The 17,058-nt window shown below is 36.1% G+C and overlaps 1 protein-coding gene across 1 annotated transcript in view; it reads right to left on the bottom strand.

Moving 5' to 3' along the window:
- Positions 1 to 819: 819 nt before the first annotated feature.
- The window catches only part of SLCO4C1 (solute carrier organic anion transporter family member 4C1), a 32,526-nt gene continuing 16,287 nt past the window's right edge, over positions 820 to 17,058 (bottom strand). Inside the window, exons 6-13 of the mRNA XM_037374562.1 lie at positions 16,503 to 16,618; positions 16,064 to 16,208; positions 13,950 to 14,145; positions 9,496 to 9,649; positions 6,790 to 6,977; positions 4,695 to 4,759; positions 2,692 to 2,829; positions 820 to 1,586 (exon numbers count right to left, since the gene is read on the bottom strand). Coding sequence (XP_037230459.1) covers positions 1,462 to 1,586; positions 2,692 to 2,829; positions 4,695 to 4,759; positions 6,790 to 6,977; positions 9,496 to 9,649; positions 13,950 to 14,145; positions 16,064 to 16,208; positions 16,503 to 16,618 — 1,127 coding nt within the window. The 3' untranslated portion in view covers positions 820 to 1,461. The remainder of the gene's footprint in view (positions 1,587 to 2,691; positions 2,830 to 4,694; positions 4,760 to 6,789; positions 6,978 to 9,495; positions 9,650 to 13,949; positions 14,146 to 16,063; positions 16,209 to 16,502; positions 16,619 to 17,058) is intronic.

The raw sequence follows: 17,058 nt of genomic DNA, 5'->3' as shown, positions 1-17,058 counted from the left end.
GAGAAGTTACCTATCTTGTTGTGAACCCATTTAGCAGGAATGGGTTATCATCAGGAGACATTCAGCTAAACAGAGCAAGCATAAATTCAGTTGTTGCATTCTACCTCTTCCCTCCTCTGCCTCAAAAGCCATGAATTACTTTGTTTTCAGGAGGTGTAGTCTATTTAGCTTTATTTCCTGAACAGTTGTTTCTGAATAGTTAGAGGATCCTCTTCAGCTGTACACTTAACCTTGACCTAGTTTAACAGCTACATTTAAAGAATTAGATGAAACATGACCCATATGCCATAATCCTTTGATTTAGCACTTGTTTAAAGATCTCAGTAGTCAATAAGTACAATCCATGTAACCCAATTAAAAAGGTACACACAGCTACATAAGTGACATGCATAGCCAGTGCAACAGAAAGGAAGTTTACATTAACAAACTAAACAAGTGCAGAGAATACCTTGCTCATTAAAATTGTCCAGTCAATACTGAATATTTCAGTAGCAGGCAATACAGTTTAACATCTGGTAAAAGTGGCCAATTCGTACAGCACATCTATTGTGTTACACAATAAAGTTTTAGTACTATGCAAGGTATACGTCAAGGAATAACTAAAGCTGTATTTTCCTACTTTTCATGCTTGTATATATATTCTTTGCTAGCTTTAGACGCTGTTTCTTAGAGCTGAGACATCTAGAACTCAGTCATTTAGAAATCACACAGCACATAAATAAGCAGTAAGAAAATAGGTTTTATTTTCAGATTTTATAGAAAAGTGTTAACAATGCTTAGAAGAAAACAGTTGGACAGCAACTTTCTATATATATTCCAGACAAACTAAGGCACTTTAATTAACAGATAATTTTGTTGCTACAAACCCAGCTATCCTATAATAACTATTTACATTTTTCTATAACTGCAAAAAAGTAAATTTATGCCATTAGGATAACATGTTAAGATATTTTAAAAACCTAGCTATAAATATTCCCAAATTTATCATCTATAGTTAGTCCCCAACTAAGGCACTAGCCCAGATTATGTGCACACTAAAATAAGTCCATTAATCATCTGCAGTACCCCTTAATATACCAAGTTAATTGTTTTGTCCCACTACGGTCTCACTACATATTACTTTATAAGCAGAGGGAAATGGGGCTCACAGTCAGCCCAGTTTAATCTGATTTAAAAAAAAAAAAAGGAAAAATGAGCTAATTTCCTTTAAATTATAACTGCGATATTTAATATTAGACTTTTAAAATTTAAGCATCCCTTTTTTGAATATACATAATGGAATGCTAAAAAGTGTGTTTAGCAAGTTGGAGAACACTACACATTCACAAATATTTTAAGCTGTTCAAGAACAGAGTATGATCTTTTATGGTTAGGTAATCGTGTAAAAGAACTTTTGTACAAGTGTTGTAATATTTTTTATTCTTACTAGCTTCTTTTGAAAGCCCCCGATTTTCTCATGCTTTATGTGCATATGGAAGATACCATTTCTGAATCCTTTCGTGACAGGGTTGCACTTGCTGGTGGAGGCTTATACAAGCATAGGGCTATGACCACAAAGACAATTGTGATGATTTTGCAAGCAGCACCTGAATGAAGAGAATAGAAGAGTCCTTGTTGCAGTCACCTTCAACAGCAGACAAGAGTATTTTAGTCATTTATAAAGTTTCACATGGTGAGTTACACTGTAAGACTTCTAGATGTATGCTGCATAATTCAATGTCTTTCACATGAACTGCACAGGGCAGGTAAAAGCAGTGTTCCAACTGACTTCAGATCCCTCACCTGCCTGCCAGTTCTTGTTTGCAGCAGCTACTGTCATTACTTCAGTTCTGTATTTCTTCATCCCATTCTAGCCTGAAGTGCAAGTCTTCCTTATTTCTCATTTCAGTACTGATCTTCATTGCATCAAGATCCTCTTTGCCACAAACTAAACTCCCCACATGCAAACCTGTTAAGTATTCTTTTCTCAGCTACCTAGAAAAGTTGTTCCATTTACTCATCGCTGATACATAATTGTGTTTATGCAGCTTGGGGGCAGGGCAAGGAGAGGGGAAAAAAACAGGAGGGATATTTTATCACAAATATGCTTGAGAGACACTGAAACATGAAGCTGTGACTCCTGCTTTTTCAGTTTCAAGATTAGGTGTTAGCAGTTCAGTTTATGCGCTGTAAGCATCACAGTTGCTAGTAGCAAGGACAACAGCAGTTATCATATATACCTCACATGTTTAAAGGGAGCAGACTGTTAAACAAGTTAAGAAAATTGACTAGTGTTCAGAGATATTTTCAAGATCTTGATACTAATTTAGGGAAAAAAAATTGAAATAACAAGAGGAAGAAAGCCCCTCAGACTTTAGATGTCAACAGACCAAGCCAGATAAGACTGCAATATGTGCCAATCCCTTAAAATTCACCAAATAAAGTGTGACAATTAAGAAAGACTGAAGAGCAAAACTATTTCATATTATTGCTATTTAAAGTTTTCTAGGCCAATAAGAGCTACTTAATGTGGTCTTGCTCTTTCATTATTATTCTGCTTTTTATTACTTATGAAAAAAAGTTTTTTTAAAAAAAACACTGCTGCTAAGAAATAAAAGTTTAAGGTTCTGTTTCAATACAATTCCCATCTAGCAGTCAAGGTCCATATATCTATTACCTAGTACATGTACTTAATATGAAGTCGTCACTTACTTATGCCCATCAGCAGATAAGCCATTCTTTCATTGTCATAAACCCAACAGGCTCCTTTAGTTTTACATTCATTAATATCCCACAGAGTACAACTGTTGTCTATAGCAACACCAAACAAAATTGGTCCAGGAATAGTACCTAAAAAGCACAGTAACATGTTAGAATGTTTGACTTACCTGGAATACCCTTATCTAATCTTAATGCATACAATGAAATGCCAAGCTGGTGAGGAAGATAAAATGGGAGAGGTACACACTAAATATAACATTTTAATCAAAGTCATAGGGCTCATATTACATAGCAAATGTGCCTCTTCCACTGCTCTCTTTTAGGATAGATAGAGTACCAGTTAATTCTTCATACAGCTCCCACTTGATTATCAAGCAACAAGTTTGTTCAAAGACTTGACCTTCTTGTAACTTCGTCAGTTTTCACGAGAAAAGAAAAACTGATTAAGTGTTTCCCCCCCTAATTTTAATCAGGAAAGCAGGATTTTAATTGAAGGAAAAGTCCCTTTCCTTCAATCATATATGTTAACCTGTTTCAAATGCAGAGAACTAAAATATTCTCTTAATACGTTCCATTGTCCTTTTTTTCCATCCCTCAGACGTAGCCCAGCTTCCAGGAAAAATTTCACATGAAATGAATAGTGTTTAAAATTATTCCTGCGCAGAATTTATTAATTTGTGTGATTCCTGTTATAACAGTGCTTTATAAAGCACAAGTAGTTTGCATCCAGGTATAGCCAATTTTTTAACAAACACTCCAGGTACATCACTGCATGTCTACCTAACCTGCTCAAGGCCTAAACTGCTCTTGAGCTAGCAAGCAGCTATGTACTCACTACAGCAGCTCTGTCTAGGACCTCTGTGTGATTCCTTAGCATAAAGAACTTGATAGCAATGCTGATAGTTACTGCCTTCTTCAGCCACAATCTGTACAGGCAGTGAAAAGGGTTCTCCTATCCTCTGCTCCACAGTACAGTCAAGAGTTAAGACTCCGCCATTGATAATTTTGAGTAAAATGAAACAGAGAACCCCTCATACAATACTTAACACTATCTCCCAGCTGATTTCTAGCTGTGAGGATGTTTATTCTTGCTATGCTTTATTGGTAAAATTACTTAGATTAATTGGAGTTTCAATAGGTACAGCAAAGCAGACCTAACACTGCTAGGTATTTGATCTCAAATGTCAGGGAATGGCTGCAGTACTGAATATTGACATAAAAGTCTAACCAGTAACTGAGCCTTGACCTGGTCTTGAATTACATATGCCATTCAAAAAGTGTCTAGACTAAACAAAGAGTTTAAAAGATGCCTGAAAAAATTCAAACTAATGGTTCAGAGTATATCTACATTAAGCTTTATGTTTTATTTAGGGTGATTCACCTATCTTACAGAGATCCTGGAGATGCTTAGATTTAGCATTTAAATAGTAGATTTCCCACATAAAAACTCAGTAATTATTCACGTACCAGTGCCTAAAATTTCAGTAAAGGTTAAAATTAGTCAAAGGAATTGAAAGGGAAGGCAGAAGAGGGAAGACTCCACCTATTCACTCTAAAATATACTGGCACGGCCCATAAGGACACAACTGTATGAGACAGTGTCTCTTTCTTTTAACTTCTGGAACTTGAGATGTTAACTACATTAAGCTGTTTTCTAGTACATCATTTTTTCTTATCTCAACTTTCAGAATAGGTCTTCTTTTCAGAATAGGCCTTCTTCTGGGGGAAGTGACAGCAGATGTCTTTTGCTTAAAGAATGACAGTGACCTGTATTTTGTTCATGCCAATAAGAACAAGAAAAGCTAAAATGAACACACACACCTTGAAAAGGAATTTGAATCCAGATGGCATCTGCCTTACAACAAATGTATTCTATAAGATAATGACAGGCTGCTTCAAAGTCCTCTGAAAGGTTCTTAATGCAGTATTTTTTAAGTCTAGAAAAGTGTCAAGTAAATTACTCTGAGGCAAGTGTTTCAATAAGGAAGTCATACCCAGTAGTCGTAGAAACACTGACTGTACTCCAAGAGCAAATGAGCGCTGCTTATCTGGCACACACCTGGAAACAAAATTTGCAGTTTAAGACCTGGTAAACAAGGTAACTCTTCCATGTCTCTGCTTTGTCCCTCAGTGAATACACTTTTTCTTAATACACTCTTTTAACCCATTAATTGCAGAGGGGTTTAGAAATCCTGTGTACAAAACAAGTAACAAAACTTCAAGAGGGGTATTGACAACAAATATAAGCAACGCCAGCAGCTCATCAAGGAATTTTAGATTGACCTAGTTTAACAAAACAGTACAAACAAAAACCTAGCTTACCAGCGGCACCCTGATACATTGTTGAACATTTTTTTTCCACACAAGAACCAAGGAAGTTAAGGACAGTGCTAGGATGCAGTCCTAAGCTACTATTCCTAAACAAACAATATATGAATTGAGACTAGGTTTCAGCACAGCACAGGTACTGTATGTCCCATAGCCTTTACATATGGTCACCTGACCTTACAAGTAATCAGTTCTGGCCTAGCTATACAAATCAACATATTTTGATTTCATAACTAGGAAAATTTACATCCTACCCCTTTCTTTCAGATATTTCTCCAGCAACAAATATTTTCTCCTGACAGTGTCTTAAAGTGATTAAACACAACCTAATTTATACAATTTCATTTCAGCACTGTTTAACAAACCGTATAATTGAAGCACTGTCACTGCTAAAAAAAAAAAGGGCAGTATTCAGGAGTTATTCCCTCATTCTGGAGTATGTATGAGGATTAACCATAGAAAAACATCCATGATGAGCACTTACCAGTCACTGTTAGGATCTCCCTACCCATAAAGAAAATTAAAGGAAGAAGAATGAGTTTTGTATAGTGTGGGTGATTATTTCTAGCACTAGAATATTCCCACAAACATGTGGGTTTACACTTTCAGTTGCACAAAATAGGCCTACTGAAAAGACATCAGATTATAATAACTGACATCACATTCAACTATTTGAATTAGATTTTGCAGACTTAAACTGCTCTACAGTCCTCTCCAATAAAACCCATTTCTTCATTCCAGCCGAAGTGCACAAGGACTCAGAATTCCAAATGCTACTGCTTAGAATTACCTAAATAAAACATCAGCTCAGTTTTGAAGATAATGCAACACTTTACATTATTCTGCCCCACGCTGATATGACAAACTGTTCATTCCAGATTTACCGCAACCCTGAACAGGAAGCTACTACAAAGCTCTGTTGCAATGTATCATTTCCCTTCCCAATGCCCTGCCTAGAACATCTGAAAAAAGAGCATCTAACCACACCCTCCCCAAAGCATCAAGTGTATAGCACATGTATACCTATGCATCATGGACATTTTATCTCCAGAAGTATTAGAGATACAAGTCAGATTTCAACATAAAGTGAAACAGCTCTACTTTCAGAATAATGACCATACATTACAAAAGTTAATGTATCTAGCTTTCATGCATATGAGACTCAGAAATTTGAAAGACAGTCAGAGCACTGGTTAACAGCCACATACATGCTGTCACATTTTATATTAATCACTACCATACATATAACATCAACATTACATGAGACGTAGCCTGCAGTTCTTGACAGACTACAATTTTGCAAGTCAGAACTCTGAACTGAGGCAGGAAGCAAAGCTTAAGAATACAAGACTGATTGTTATTTTATTCTTTTCTTGGTAAAATTTGAAGTCCTGCAACCATTGATACACAGGCTACTTTAATATTTTCTTCATCCAAGCACATGGTGCATTATTATGCTTTGACTACAACAGTCAGGAGTGCTCCTATGAAAGAGGGATTTTGCTACAAGTAGGGAAGATTATTCTTTTTAATATATTCAAACAGTATGTACTAACTAAATGTAATTACAGAGATAATGAACAGTGGTATGACTGTCCTCTACCTCAAGTACTGCCTCCTTACTACACAAAGTACACTAAATCCCTTACACGTTGGTTTAAGTCCACATCCCAAAGCAAAACAAATTATAGAGTATTTCACTGACCTGAGTTTTCACAGGAATGCTACCTATTTTTCAGTTCAAAAAAAAATAAAACATACCTCAGAATGGCCACAGTTGTTGGAGTAACAGCCATAAATGTAAAAACAACAGCGAAAAAGAAGGAGGTCAGGAATAAAGGTAGAAGTCTGCAAAGTGTTGGACATTTCCCAGGGACGGCTTCATAGAGAAAATCTTCTGAACCATTTTCTCCTTTTGGTTTCCCAATACAGGAACAGTTGTGATAAGTCTACAAACAATTTATTAATCAAAATTTAGCTCTAAGAATGACACCAAGTGATACTAATATAGTAGATGTTTATTGGGTCTGCATCACACTGAATACAAGAATAAACCCTGACTTTACTGTATGGGAAATGGTCCATTTCCTGATGATCACATAACATTGTAACCATCATTTTTAAAACTGGTTCAGCAGAACTTGACCAATACATCTCAGCTAAGCAAAAGTTGTTTTTAGTTTTGTGATCTAAAAACACAGTGATAGTCTGCATTTTGTGTGAAGCAAGTTTTTAATTACAAGTACAGAAAACCTGAAAGATTTTCAAGTTAGAGACACAATTATATGCAGTATATAACATAAAAAAACAACAGAGTAATCCTTGAGACACTAAATTTCGCACTGAAATCTTATTACAAATCAGTGATGATAACACCAGTTACTGTGTACAATTAAGACAGGACAAGCTACACTGGCCCGTACAAGATTTTTTTTATATTGAGATATAAATACACACCCAATAATTTTGAAAATATGTAATTTTTAAACAAATCACCTCTTTGAGAACGTTGTAAAACTATGGAGGGTGCCAAGGGCTGGAAGAAGGAAGTAAACACCCATTTTCTCTTTCCCCATATGAGACTGGTTTCATTTGCAAAGTGTGATTTCTGAACAAAGGGTAGCCAAAAGCTGCATTTCCCTCACAGCAGAAGGTATCTTGCATTGTTCAAAAGTCATTTTTCCATTATTGAAATAAGCTAATATTAACCATTACCTAAGTTTGTTAACCAGAACTGCTGATTATTTCTGTACAATTCAGAAGTTATACTCCAAAGAATTTCAAGTGTCTTGACTACTAAAAACCATTACTTGAATTGGGTTAATTGTTTAGATTCACACCTATTTGTGCCACTACTTCCTCAAGCCTTGTTCTTCAAGCTTAAATAACAGATATATCCAGTTACAAACAGTAGCTGAACAAACTGGAAACCACAACAGTTCCCATTCTTCAGAAGTGCTGGCAATTCCCAGATCACCTAGCTTGGCAGCCTTGACTATAAACAGGCTGGTCTTTATACTGGCCTGTACTTCACAGGAAGAGATGTGAGCTCTACTCTAAGATTTAAGCAGGAAAGAACAGAAGCAATGTTGGACTGCTTTTGTAAACAGGTGAACAAACGGAATAGTTTTATGCTCTTCATTATAAATCCACTCAAGTTTGTTTTCAAACAAAAAAAATTAATACATATCAGTGAAGAGTGATGTTTTCACAGCAAGAGGCAGTCAGTCTCCTACATAATACCTCTGCTCATTTACCATTATCTTTTTCTGATATAAAAAGTCCCCATAGGCACTCCCTGGTTCAGCTTGCCTACCTGTAAGATCTTCCTGCACTCCTCCCACATCCCTGTTCAAGACTTTGTTGTACCAGTCAAGACAAGCACAAAAAGTCTCTCAGTTCTGGGAAGGCTTGATAATAACCAGCCACTTACATGGCTTACCATTCCTACATCAGAGGCAACTGATATTCAAGGTTTGGAAACTCACAGAAGCAGGTTGCCATGCATACAATAAACACTGCATTATGCTTAAAGATCTAGGTAAGTTTAAATGTCAAGGAAGTTGATAATTTCTAATTTTCTGATTGTTAATTCTATTTAAAGTACACGCAGGTTTAATGTCTTTTCAGCATTATAAATATTACTAGAAGTAACATTTGCAATATGACACTGCATAAGTGATCACATACTGTTATTGACCAATAAACCCCTACAATGAAAAAAAAAAAAAAGAAGAGATAGGGCAGGATGATTTGCCAATGAAGCTCACAGAACAATGCAGTGTGAATGACCACAGCTGTTGCAAAGAAAGCTATGCAGAAAAGAAACTATGTCTGTTGAGTGGACCAACCAACGGTGTAAGTGTTTCTCCCCGAGTTCATTAAAAGAGTGCAAAAGACTCCTTAAGATAGCCAGATCAGCATGGGGTGGGGAGTATGGCTAAGCCCAACAGAGTATACAAAGGCAGACAACTAGCAGAAGAATTTCAAAGACAGCAATGGCCTTGAGCTGGCTTCAGCCCACACACAACTCCCCATCAACTAGGGTGGCCCAACATCGTGAGGGTTATAGAGACCAGTAATGGGAATCATGCTGATATTGGGACTGAACTGAGTATTGCAATCAATATATTTTGCTAAGTGTAATTTAAATTTTTATTGTTTTCAGTATACTTTGTATCACTGCTAAATTAGAAATCCTGTGTAATATCAACTGTCATCAGGTAAGTAAATTTGGTATTAATCATTACACCCTCCAGAAGTGGAATATCTGAAAGCACTTAGCTCAGAGTATTGACTGGCACATAACAACATCCATCCCACAAGCTGGTGAGGATTGGAAACACACTGCCACTCAATACTCTGATTTCTTGTCATACTAAAGGAAGAATGTTTTGTTTTCTATATAGAAAGCATTTTGCAGGAAACCTGGACAGATCACATCAACTGTTTTGTAGCACAAAGTACCTTTTTCATGTTGTTAAAAAGCTGTGATGCACATCCTGCAAAACAGGGAGAAAAGTACTGGACTTCATCTCTGCCACAAACTGGGTAGTACATGGAGCGCAAACATCCACACTTAGCATTGCATGGTGCTGTGAAGTTATATAGCTTGCCCGTTCTGAAAGGTAAAAGTTAATATGTTTTCAATAAAGTAATTTATATATCTGCTGTTTTTAAATAAGTAATGCAGTCTTTATAGGATAATAAATCTCACGTACAATTCAGGTGATCTATGCACTTAATTCTTTTTAAAAAAGCCATGTTCCTAGCAGTTACAACTCTAAAAATTCCCATTTATCTGTACCTAGCTATATTCCTTCCATAGATTCCTCCAGTTTCCATCACAAAACTGATGACTAAAATTCTGTGTCTTAACCCAATTCTTAACTTTATCATCTCCTTCCCCACACACCCTTATACATTTTAATTCGTTCAATTTACAGTTTTAAGAAAAAAAATGTAAAAAGATTGAAAGCAGCATTTGGTATTGTTTATTCTACTGATCATATTCCAGTGTTTTTCCCCCATTTTGGATTCAAGTCCAGTTGGAAAACCACTGCATTTTTACTATTTTTAACACTGCTATGCAGACATCTAGACTGCACAAGCTAAATGCAGAGTGCCACAACATACAGAGTCTTACCATACCCAAAAGGATCTTAAAGATTTTCTCTGGCTGTTTAGGGAATAACTAATGAAGAACAGTTAAATTAAACACTTGCTTCCTGTAACTACTTCCAATTTAGGCAATTGCTTCCAGTATAGGCCATAGCCTGGTTGTATTTGAAGTAGTCCCAATATATTATTAGTACCAAAAACAAACAAAACAAAAAGTTTTCAATGTGAGAGGACCTTCTTAAGACATAACTGGAGAGAATAAAAACATGCTTTGAATTTCTAATAGTCTTGCCTTAAGAAAAGAAGCTTCCCAGGTTAAAAGTTCAGTCAGCTGAAACCGGGATACTAATACTGCTAGTAGTTCAGATGTTGGACTGTAAACTGAAAGTTCCAGATTCATTACCTAAAAGGCAGATCTTTTTCAAGGGAATTTAAGATGGTCACAAATACTAAGAGGAGAAATAATTTATCTAGGAATTAAGCCAAACGCTTACAAAGAATTCAAACTGCACATGGAATATTAAGGACTTCACAACTACCTATAGACTTAATCTGGTTGTAGTACAGTTGAACCCTACGAAGCTACATTAGTTCATTTTTCATACATATCAGAATTAAAGTTAGTTTGCTCTGGCTTAAAGCACTAAGTACACCATAAGCAAACTCCCTGATCACCGTTTTTTTCATACAGTGCCTTGTTAGCCTGAGGCATGTCAGGCCCAGAAGTATTTAATCAATTCAGTGGCAACATTTGTCCTCTACATAAGCAGACAATGTTGCCTATAGGTCAGGCCTTCCCTGACCTATAAAGGTTCAGTCCCTCTTGGGTTATGCATGGTCAAAAAAAAAATTATCAAAATAGAGAAGAAATACAATGTGGTGTACGTAAGTTTTTATGAATCAGTTTTCTAAAGAAGCCCAGCAGATCAGGCCATTAAATGGGGGTTAAAAGTTCTATAGGTTGGGTATTCTTTCACAGCAAACCAAAATAAGGAGTCCCAGAGACTTGCAGTGACAATTTCTGTAGTTCTGTTTGTTCCTGCATTTCTGTTCCAAGTTTTCAAGGAAAAAAAAAAATGGCCAAAAGAATTTGGCAAAAACAAATCCTTTAAGTGTTTATTAGACAAAGCAAACCACATCAGTTCTGCTTATAGCCTAACTTAGTAATAAACAGTTACTACAGACAATATACTTTGCTCATTAATATATGAGCTCAAAATAGATCCTCTACTCATGTGGTTCTAGTACTGAATTTGCAAAAGCATTCCCCACCCCCTCCACCTCCAGGCTGTTTTTCAACAGCAAATAAATGCTTGCCATGAAGGATTTCTTAAAAATCTCCACAAAAATTACGCTGCAACAATTTTCAAGTCAACTCTCAAAGCGTAGCCATAACTTAGTCTTTCAGAAGCATTTATTCAATAGCATAAACAGAAATCAGACACATAGCTATTCTTCCACAAGTTTATAAATTTGTTAAAGCTACTACAATTATTTCAGTTGCTTACTCCTTCATGGAAAGCAGTTTCAGAACTGGCACTGTGTTAGTGCCACTAACTATTCTGATGTAGGTCACATGCCCAACAAATTACAGTCCAACATGTAACAGCAAATTAGATAAAAATGAACCCTTTTTGTAGTGGATACTGAGTGGAGAGACTTACTTCAGGACTGGTCAACTCCAAATTGCTGTAGATAAGAGGTTTTCAGCAACAGTTAAACTATATAACTGCTGAAGTTACATGAAACTATTAAATACAAGATAACTGTATTTAACCTAGGGTGAAAATCAATTCAGCTGTACCTTTCATCAGCTGCTTTTGGTCATGGGACCTGGTCTAGACACATGGATAACTTCATATACTATTTTCTATACAACCGCTTCAGTATTCAGTTGCTGAATACCGATTCTTTTCCTCAATATATAACTATAAACTTTCCACAACAAAAGTCTACATCCTACTGTTCACAGTTCTGAAGTGTCCACTGTAATCTTACAGCTAGCTTCTTTTCAGGTACTGAAGCAAAGCCATGTTTTAAGCATCAAATATCAACACTGGCCTTTGAATATACTGCCAACTGATACTTCAAGTTGTAAACTGTTTGTTGTATCTACATTTTAAGTCAGTCAAAAAGCATGGTAAGTATCAAGTGAAGAAACCATAGAAGCCTAATTGTTGATTAGATGTTTATCATTTTTTCCTAGAAGTATCACGAGCTTGCATATGTATTAGAGGCTACAAAACCAATCCTTACCCAACCCATCTTCTGCATTTTCATGCTGCACTTCATGCTATTGTGACAGAAAAGTGCAAAGATCCTCTTCCACATCCTATTTAGGTTTAAATGTCTTCTTATGGATTAGAGCATAACTTACAGATTCTGCTTTTGTACAAGACAGTAGTACCTAACTCTTGTCTAAAATGGGGAATTTGGAGAAAAACAACAAAAAAGTATTGATAAGTTATCCACCCAGTTGTACAGCATGCTGCTCATGCTTTTGATTTTTTTCAAATGGCAGCTAGCAGTCCCTAGCTACCACCCTACTAGAGTTATTTTTTACAGCAGCGTCTGTTTCTTGGCAGACCAAACTGCTGGAGTTGCCTCTGGCTCTGTCAATTCATGACAGAGTAACAGATCCCTTGAATGAGAGCACAGTTTTGGCACAACTAGCTGACCTACTCCTGATTTTAAACACTGCTCATGCTACAGAAATGTGTACTATTTAAAACAGAGAATTTAAACATCACAGTCTTTTAGTTAATTCCTTAATAAGGCATAATTGGGCATTTTATACAACATTGTACCTATGGTGGTGATTTGATCACACACATTCAATGCCGAAATTTTAAAAGTGGACCTAGAAATCCATTCTCTAAGGAATGCTTATACTTGCAGATATTTACTCTTGCTACATTTTTGGTTTCACTTTAATGACATTTTTTCCCCACTGCCACACTGATTTCTAGCGTAAACTTCATTTGCAGAAACAGGAAGAACATTCACCCTAGAATTTTTATTAGAATTACTAAAGAGATTTAAAAATGAGTGATAGACTGCATTCTCAATAGGAATGAGAATTATATTGTTTAAGCAAAAGAAGAGTAAATACTGTTTAGAGAAGTCTCTCCTATACATATTAGCTAAAAATATTTAGAATTATATTCATTAATCATGTTATTCCACCCATTTTATTCTTCAATTTGGGTCACTGAGCTGTGGTCTTTTTGCAGTAAGTTTTTACCTCTCTCAGCCATTTTACCAGGAAAAAAAAAAAGAAAGCTTCCTTTGTAAATGGAGGCTAGAACCTGGTGCTACAATAATGTCTTTATCTTCCTAGGGAAAAATCTGCAATCAGTTTAAGCTGCAGTATACCTCCATGCACTCAAGAAATTGTTGCACAGTGCAGACTCCTTCCAGGCACAAACTGCCCAGATTGTGAAGAGCTGGTTAACAAAACAAGATACAGAAGGCAAGCTACTTCTACAGAGATCCAAAGTTAGCAGTAGTCAGTAACATGGCTACTACACCTAGAATGGTTACAGAAGCTAGGATACTTTTTTGTTGTTGTTGAGCAGGACCAGCCTGCTCAGAACATTTTTCAGGCAATGTATCATTACATTTCCCTTAATCATCTATTACACAAAAAATTTCAAGAACAAGATTTTAGAGTTCCATAAAGCATTTCAGTTTCATACATCAAGGCAAAACAGTATTTTTAAAAGGTTTTGTATTCTGTGATGTAGCTTATTATTTTGAATATTAACACCAAACCCAAGAGTGCAGTAAAATATATTTACCCATTATATGTTTCAGAGACACCTGCGAAAGGTTGATTCCCACATTTAGCAAATAAAAACACTGTGTTTAAAAGTAGGGCCACTGATGAAGTGCCTATCATGAACTTGATTATGTTTTTGCAATCCATTTTGCACTTGGAAATCAAGATGCCACTTATGATTTGGCCTAGTGCTGCTGCTGGAATTAATACAAGCCCTAGAGGAAAACAAGACACCAGCAATTACACAAAAATGCAAGATATAATTAGTGAAGCAATTTAGAGTGCAATTTTATGTTAGAAAAAAGTCATAACTGTTACCTGTATCTTAAGATGCAGTCCATGTGATGTCATTTTGAAACCATCCTACCAGAATCTGTTTGAGTGAGTGACTTATTCTACCCTTACATTATCTTCAGCCTTCCCAGAAGTTCAACTTGACAGCGTAACTTATAGCTGTCCAAAACCCAAGTTGAACACAGCAAAACTAGATTACTGAGTAGTACTACATACTGGGCAGGAATCTCTGAGCACCAGTAGGCCACTTCACAAAAATAGAAAATGTTCTTTCATTGCTTCAGGTTTGTTGGGTTTGTTTTAACCACATGTCCATGTTCTTTGTTATACTTCTGTCTTATGTTTGACTAAGAGTATAATCACTATTTTACATGAGACAGCACAAGATACAATAAGGCATCAACAGAAAGATTAAAAAGTTTCGATTAGTGGGTTAGTTTTGCTAGTTCACATAGTCCATAATCTTCTTGGCACTATTTGGACTCCAGATATAAAAATGCTCAGTTATGTATGGCTAATCTACAATACAATACAGAACACATTGTAACTTGCACTGACTTGAGACAACTAATTTGAAAGGCAGCTCAAGTACAGTGGTAGAACTGCACAGGCTGCAGACCTCCACAGTCAGATGTCATTTAAATAGCTAACGTGGCCATTAGTAACAGACTAGCTAGCTCAACATTAGTTCAGGTACAGCAAGCTTTCAACATTAGCGTAGCCACTTCTTTAAAGCTGTACATTTGATTAACACTATCAATATTTTCAACGCAAATGAAAAGAAATTCAGACAAGGTCTATAGACAATGAAAAGGAACATTCATTTTTCTATTTCACCGCTGATGACTGTTAACAATTGAGCATGTATTCCAATGTACATCTATTTAAAACTTGCAGATAACTGTTTAGAAGCAATGATGTCTGAATAGCAACAGTACTACGTAGTAGTATTGAGGGGAGTTACTAATTCAGAAAGTCTTTCCTAAATATATTTCTGTTGGAGACAGCACTTCAGCTAGCATACGGTTATATTGCAGCACTATAAGCTGAAGTAATTTAGCAAGACATGTTCCAGAAATATTAAGTCTGCCACATTGCAAGCATCTGTTGGCCTATCTGCCTTGATCTGGTTACTGCTTTTCAGAAGTAATTGTGTCAGTGTTAATCTGGTGACCCTACCTAGCACAGGTTTTTCAGACTTTTTCCTATCTGCTTCTCCAATAGCTAACTTTTCACAGCCTTCCTCTGTTTTACCTATTTCTATTATCTGATGTGCAGAAGTAACAGTGACAGTAAGCCAAGTATAGAAGCAGTTACATAGGAGTTTTATAGTATGTCCTGAGCAGTCATTTTATTGTAAGCTATCTCACTGTAACACTATGGTGGAATTGAAGAAGGGAAAGGCCAAGTCAACTCCCTACTTGTGGTAAGCACTACTTTTTTTCCGATCTGCCCTTCATCTTGCTTCCTTCAGTAAAGACTAAGGGTTAATACTCATTCAGCTGATTTTAAAGGACAAAATTAAATGGTTTTCACCAAGAAAGGAATAAGTTTCAGCAGCACATAAAATTCTCATTCCACTTTGAATAAGAGTATCAAGTCTTCTGATCCTACAGACAAGTAGATTTGCACCCTTAAAGAACGAAATACCAGGGTTTTTCACAGGGCAGGCAAGAATAATATAAAAATACTGTTTCTGCTGTGAAAACTGCATTTCGTGTAAGTATATGCACAAATATCTCAGGCAAACACAATATGCTTATATAAGCTTCCACCTACAATGTTAATAGTGTGTTCAGCACAACATATTTAAGATTTAAAAATGAAGAGACACATTACCTCCAAGAGTTGCTGAAAAACTTGATGTCTTTCCAAACTGACTTTCTATAAACTTTGGTAGAAATGTGGCAAAGCCAGTCGCAACTAAAGCTTCTGAAGAACTGGCTATTATTAGACTCATAAGCACTGGATTCTTCAACAGTATCTATGGAGGAAGTTAGCATAACAGGAAATTATTTCATTGTATCACCATGTAAATTTGAACGCACTCTATTTTAAAGCAGATACTCTCAAGTGGAACTTCACTGATATGCTTAAGATTTTTAAGGCAAGAAAAACCTCAATAAAATGGATATGCATTGAATTATCAGCAGCACCGCAGACTTCCCTACCACAACACAATAGAGAAGCAATTACCTTTCTGAACACTTACATATTGCCCCCCAAAAAAAATTTTCCTCTGAATGTATCAATTTTAGTACATTCAAGATTTCCTTACCAGGAGAGCCACAGGAAAGTCTTTGTAACTTTTTCCAATGTTCCTGGCCTCCACAAGCAATTCACTTCCATCATTATGGGTTTCAGAGACTTTTTCAGCCTGTATTTTTGCTGTTCCTACAAATGGGCATATTTATTGACAATGAAAACATTGAATACATGTGCTCTTACACTTAATTTGAAAAAACAAAGTGTTTCCTTTCCTTGGGAAAACCAGCTCAGACATTGTAAGTCTTCTTGAATATTTTATTGGTACAGATCCATAAAAATGTCAATAACTTATTGCTGTAGAAAGAAGACTTTGGCTGAAAGCATCATGCTTCCATAGGAAGGCCTCAGCTGCAAGATATCATCAGGGATATCCTAAGGATTTCAGACTATCCTGAAGCCCATTCAGTATTTTTTTTTCTTAAATCATCCTCATTCTCCCCAGTTCCCTACTTCATTGTTTCTTTTCCTCCATCATTTCTCTTTCCAGAGAAGCACAGTAACTTCCTTTAGATGCTCTTCCAAACGACTCCTAGATGATATCTGCCTGAACAGAAATTATGTTAAAA

The sequence above is a fragment of the Falco rusticolus genome, chromosome Z (genome assembly GCF_015220075.1).
Source record: "Falco rusticolus isolate bFalRus1 chromosome Z, bFalRus1.pri, whole genome shotgun sequence".
Classification (NCBI taxonomy): domain Eukaryota; kingdom Metazoa; phylum Chordata; class Aves; order Falconiformes; family Falconidae; genus Falco; species Falco rusticolus.
The sequence above is the reverse complement of the archived record's forward strand: the minus strand, read 5'-3'. Positions and strand labels throughout refer to the sequence as shown.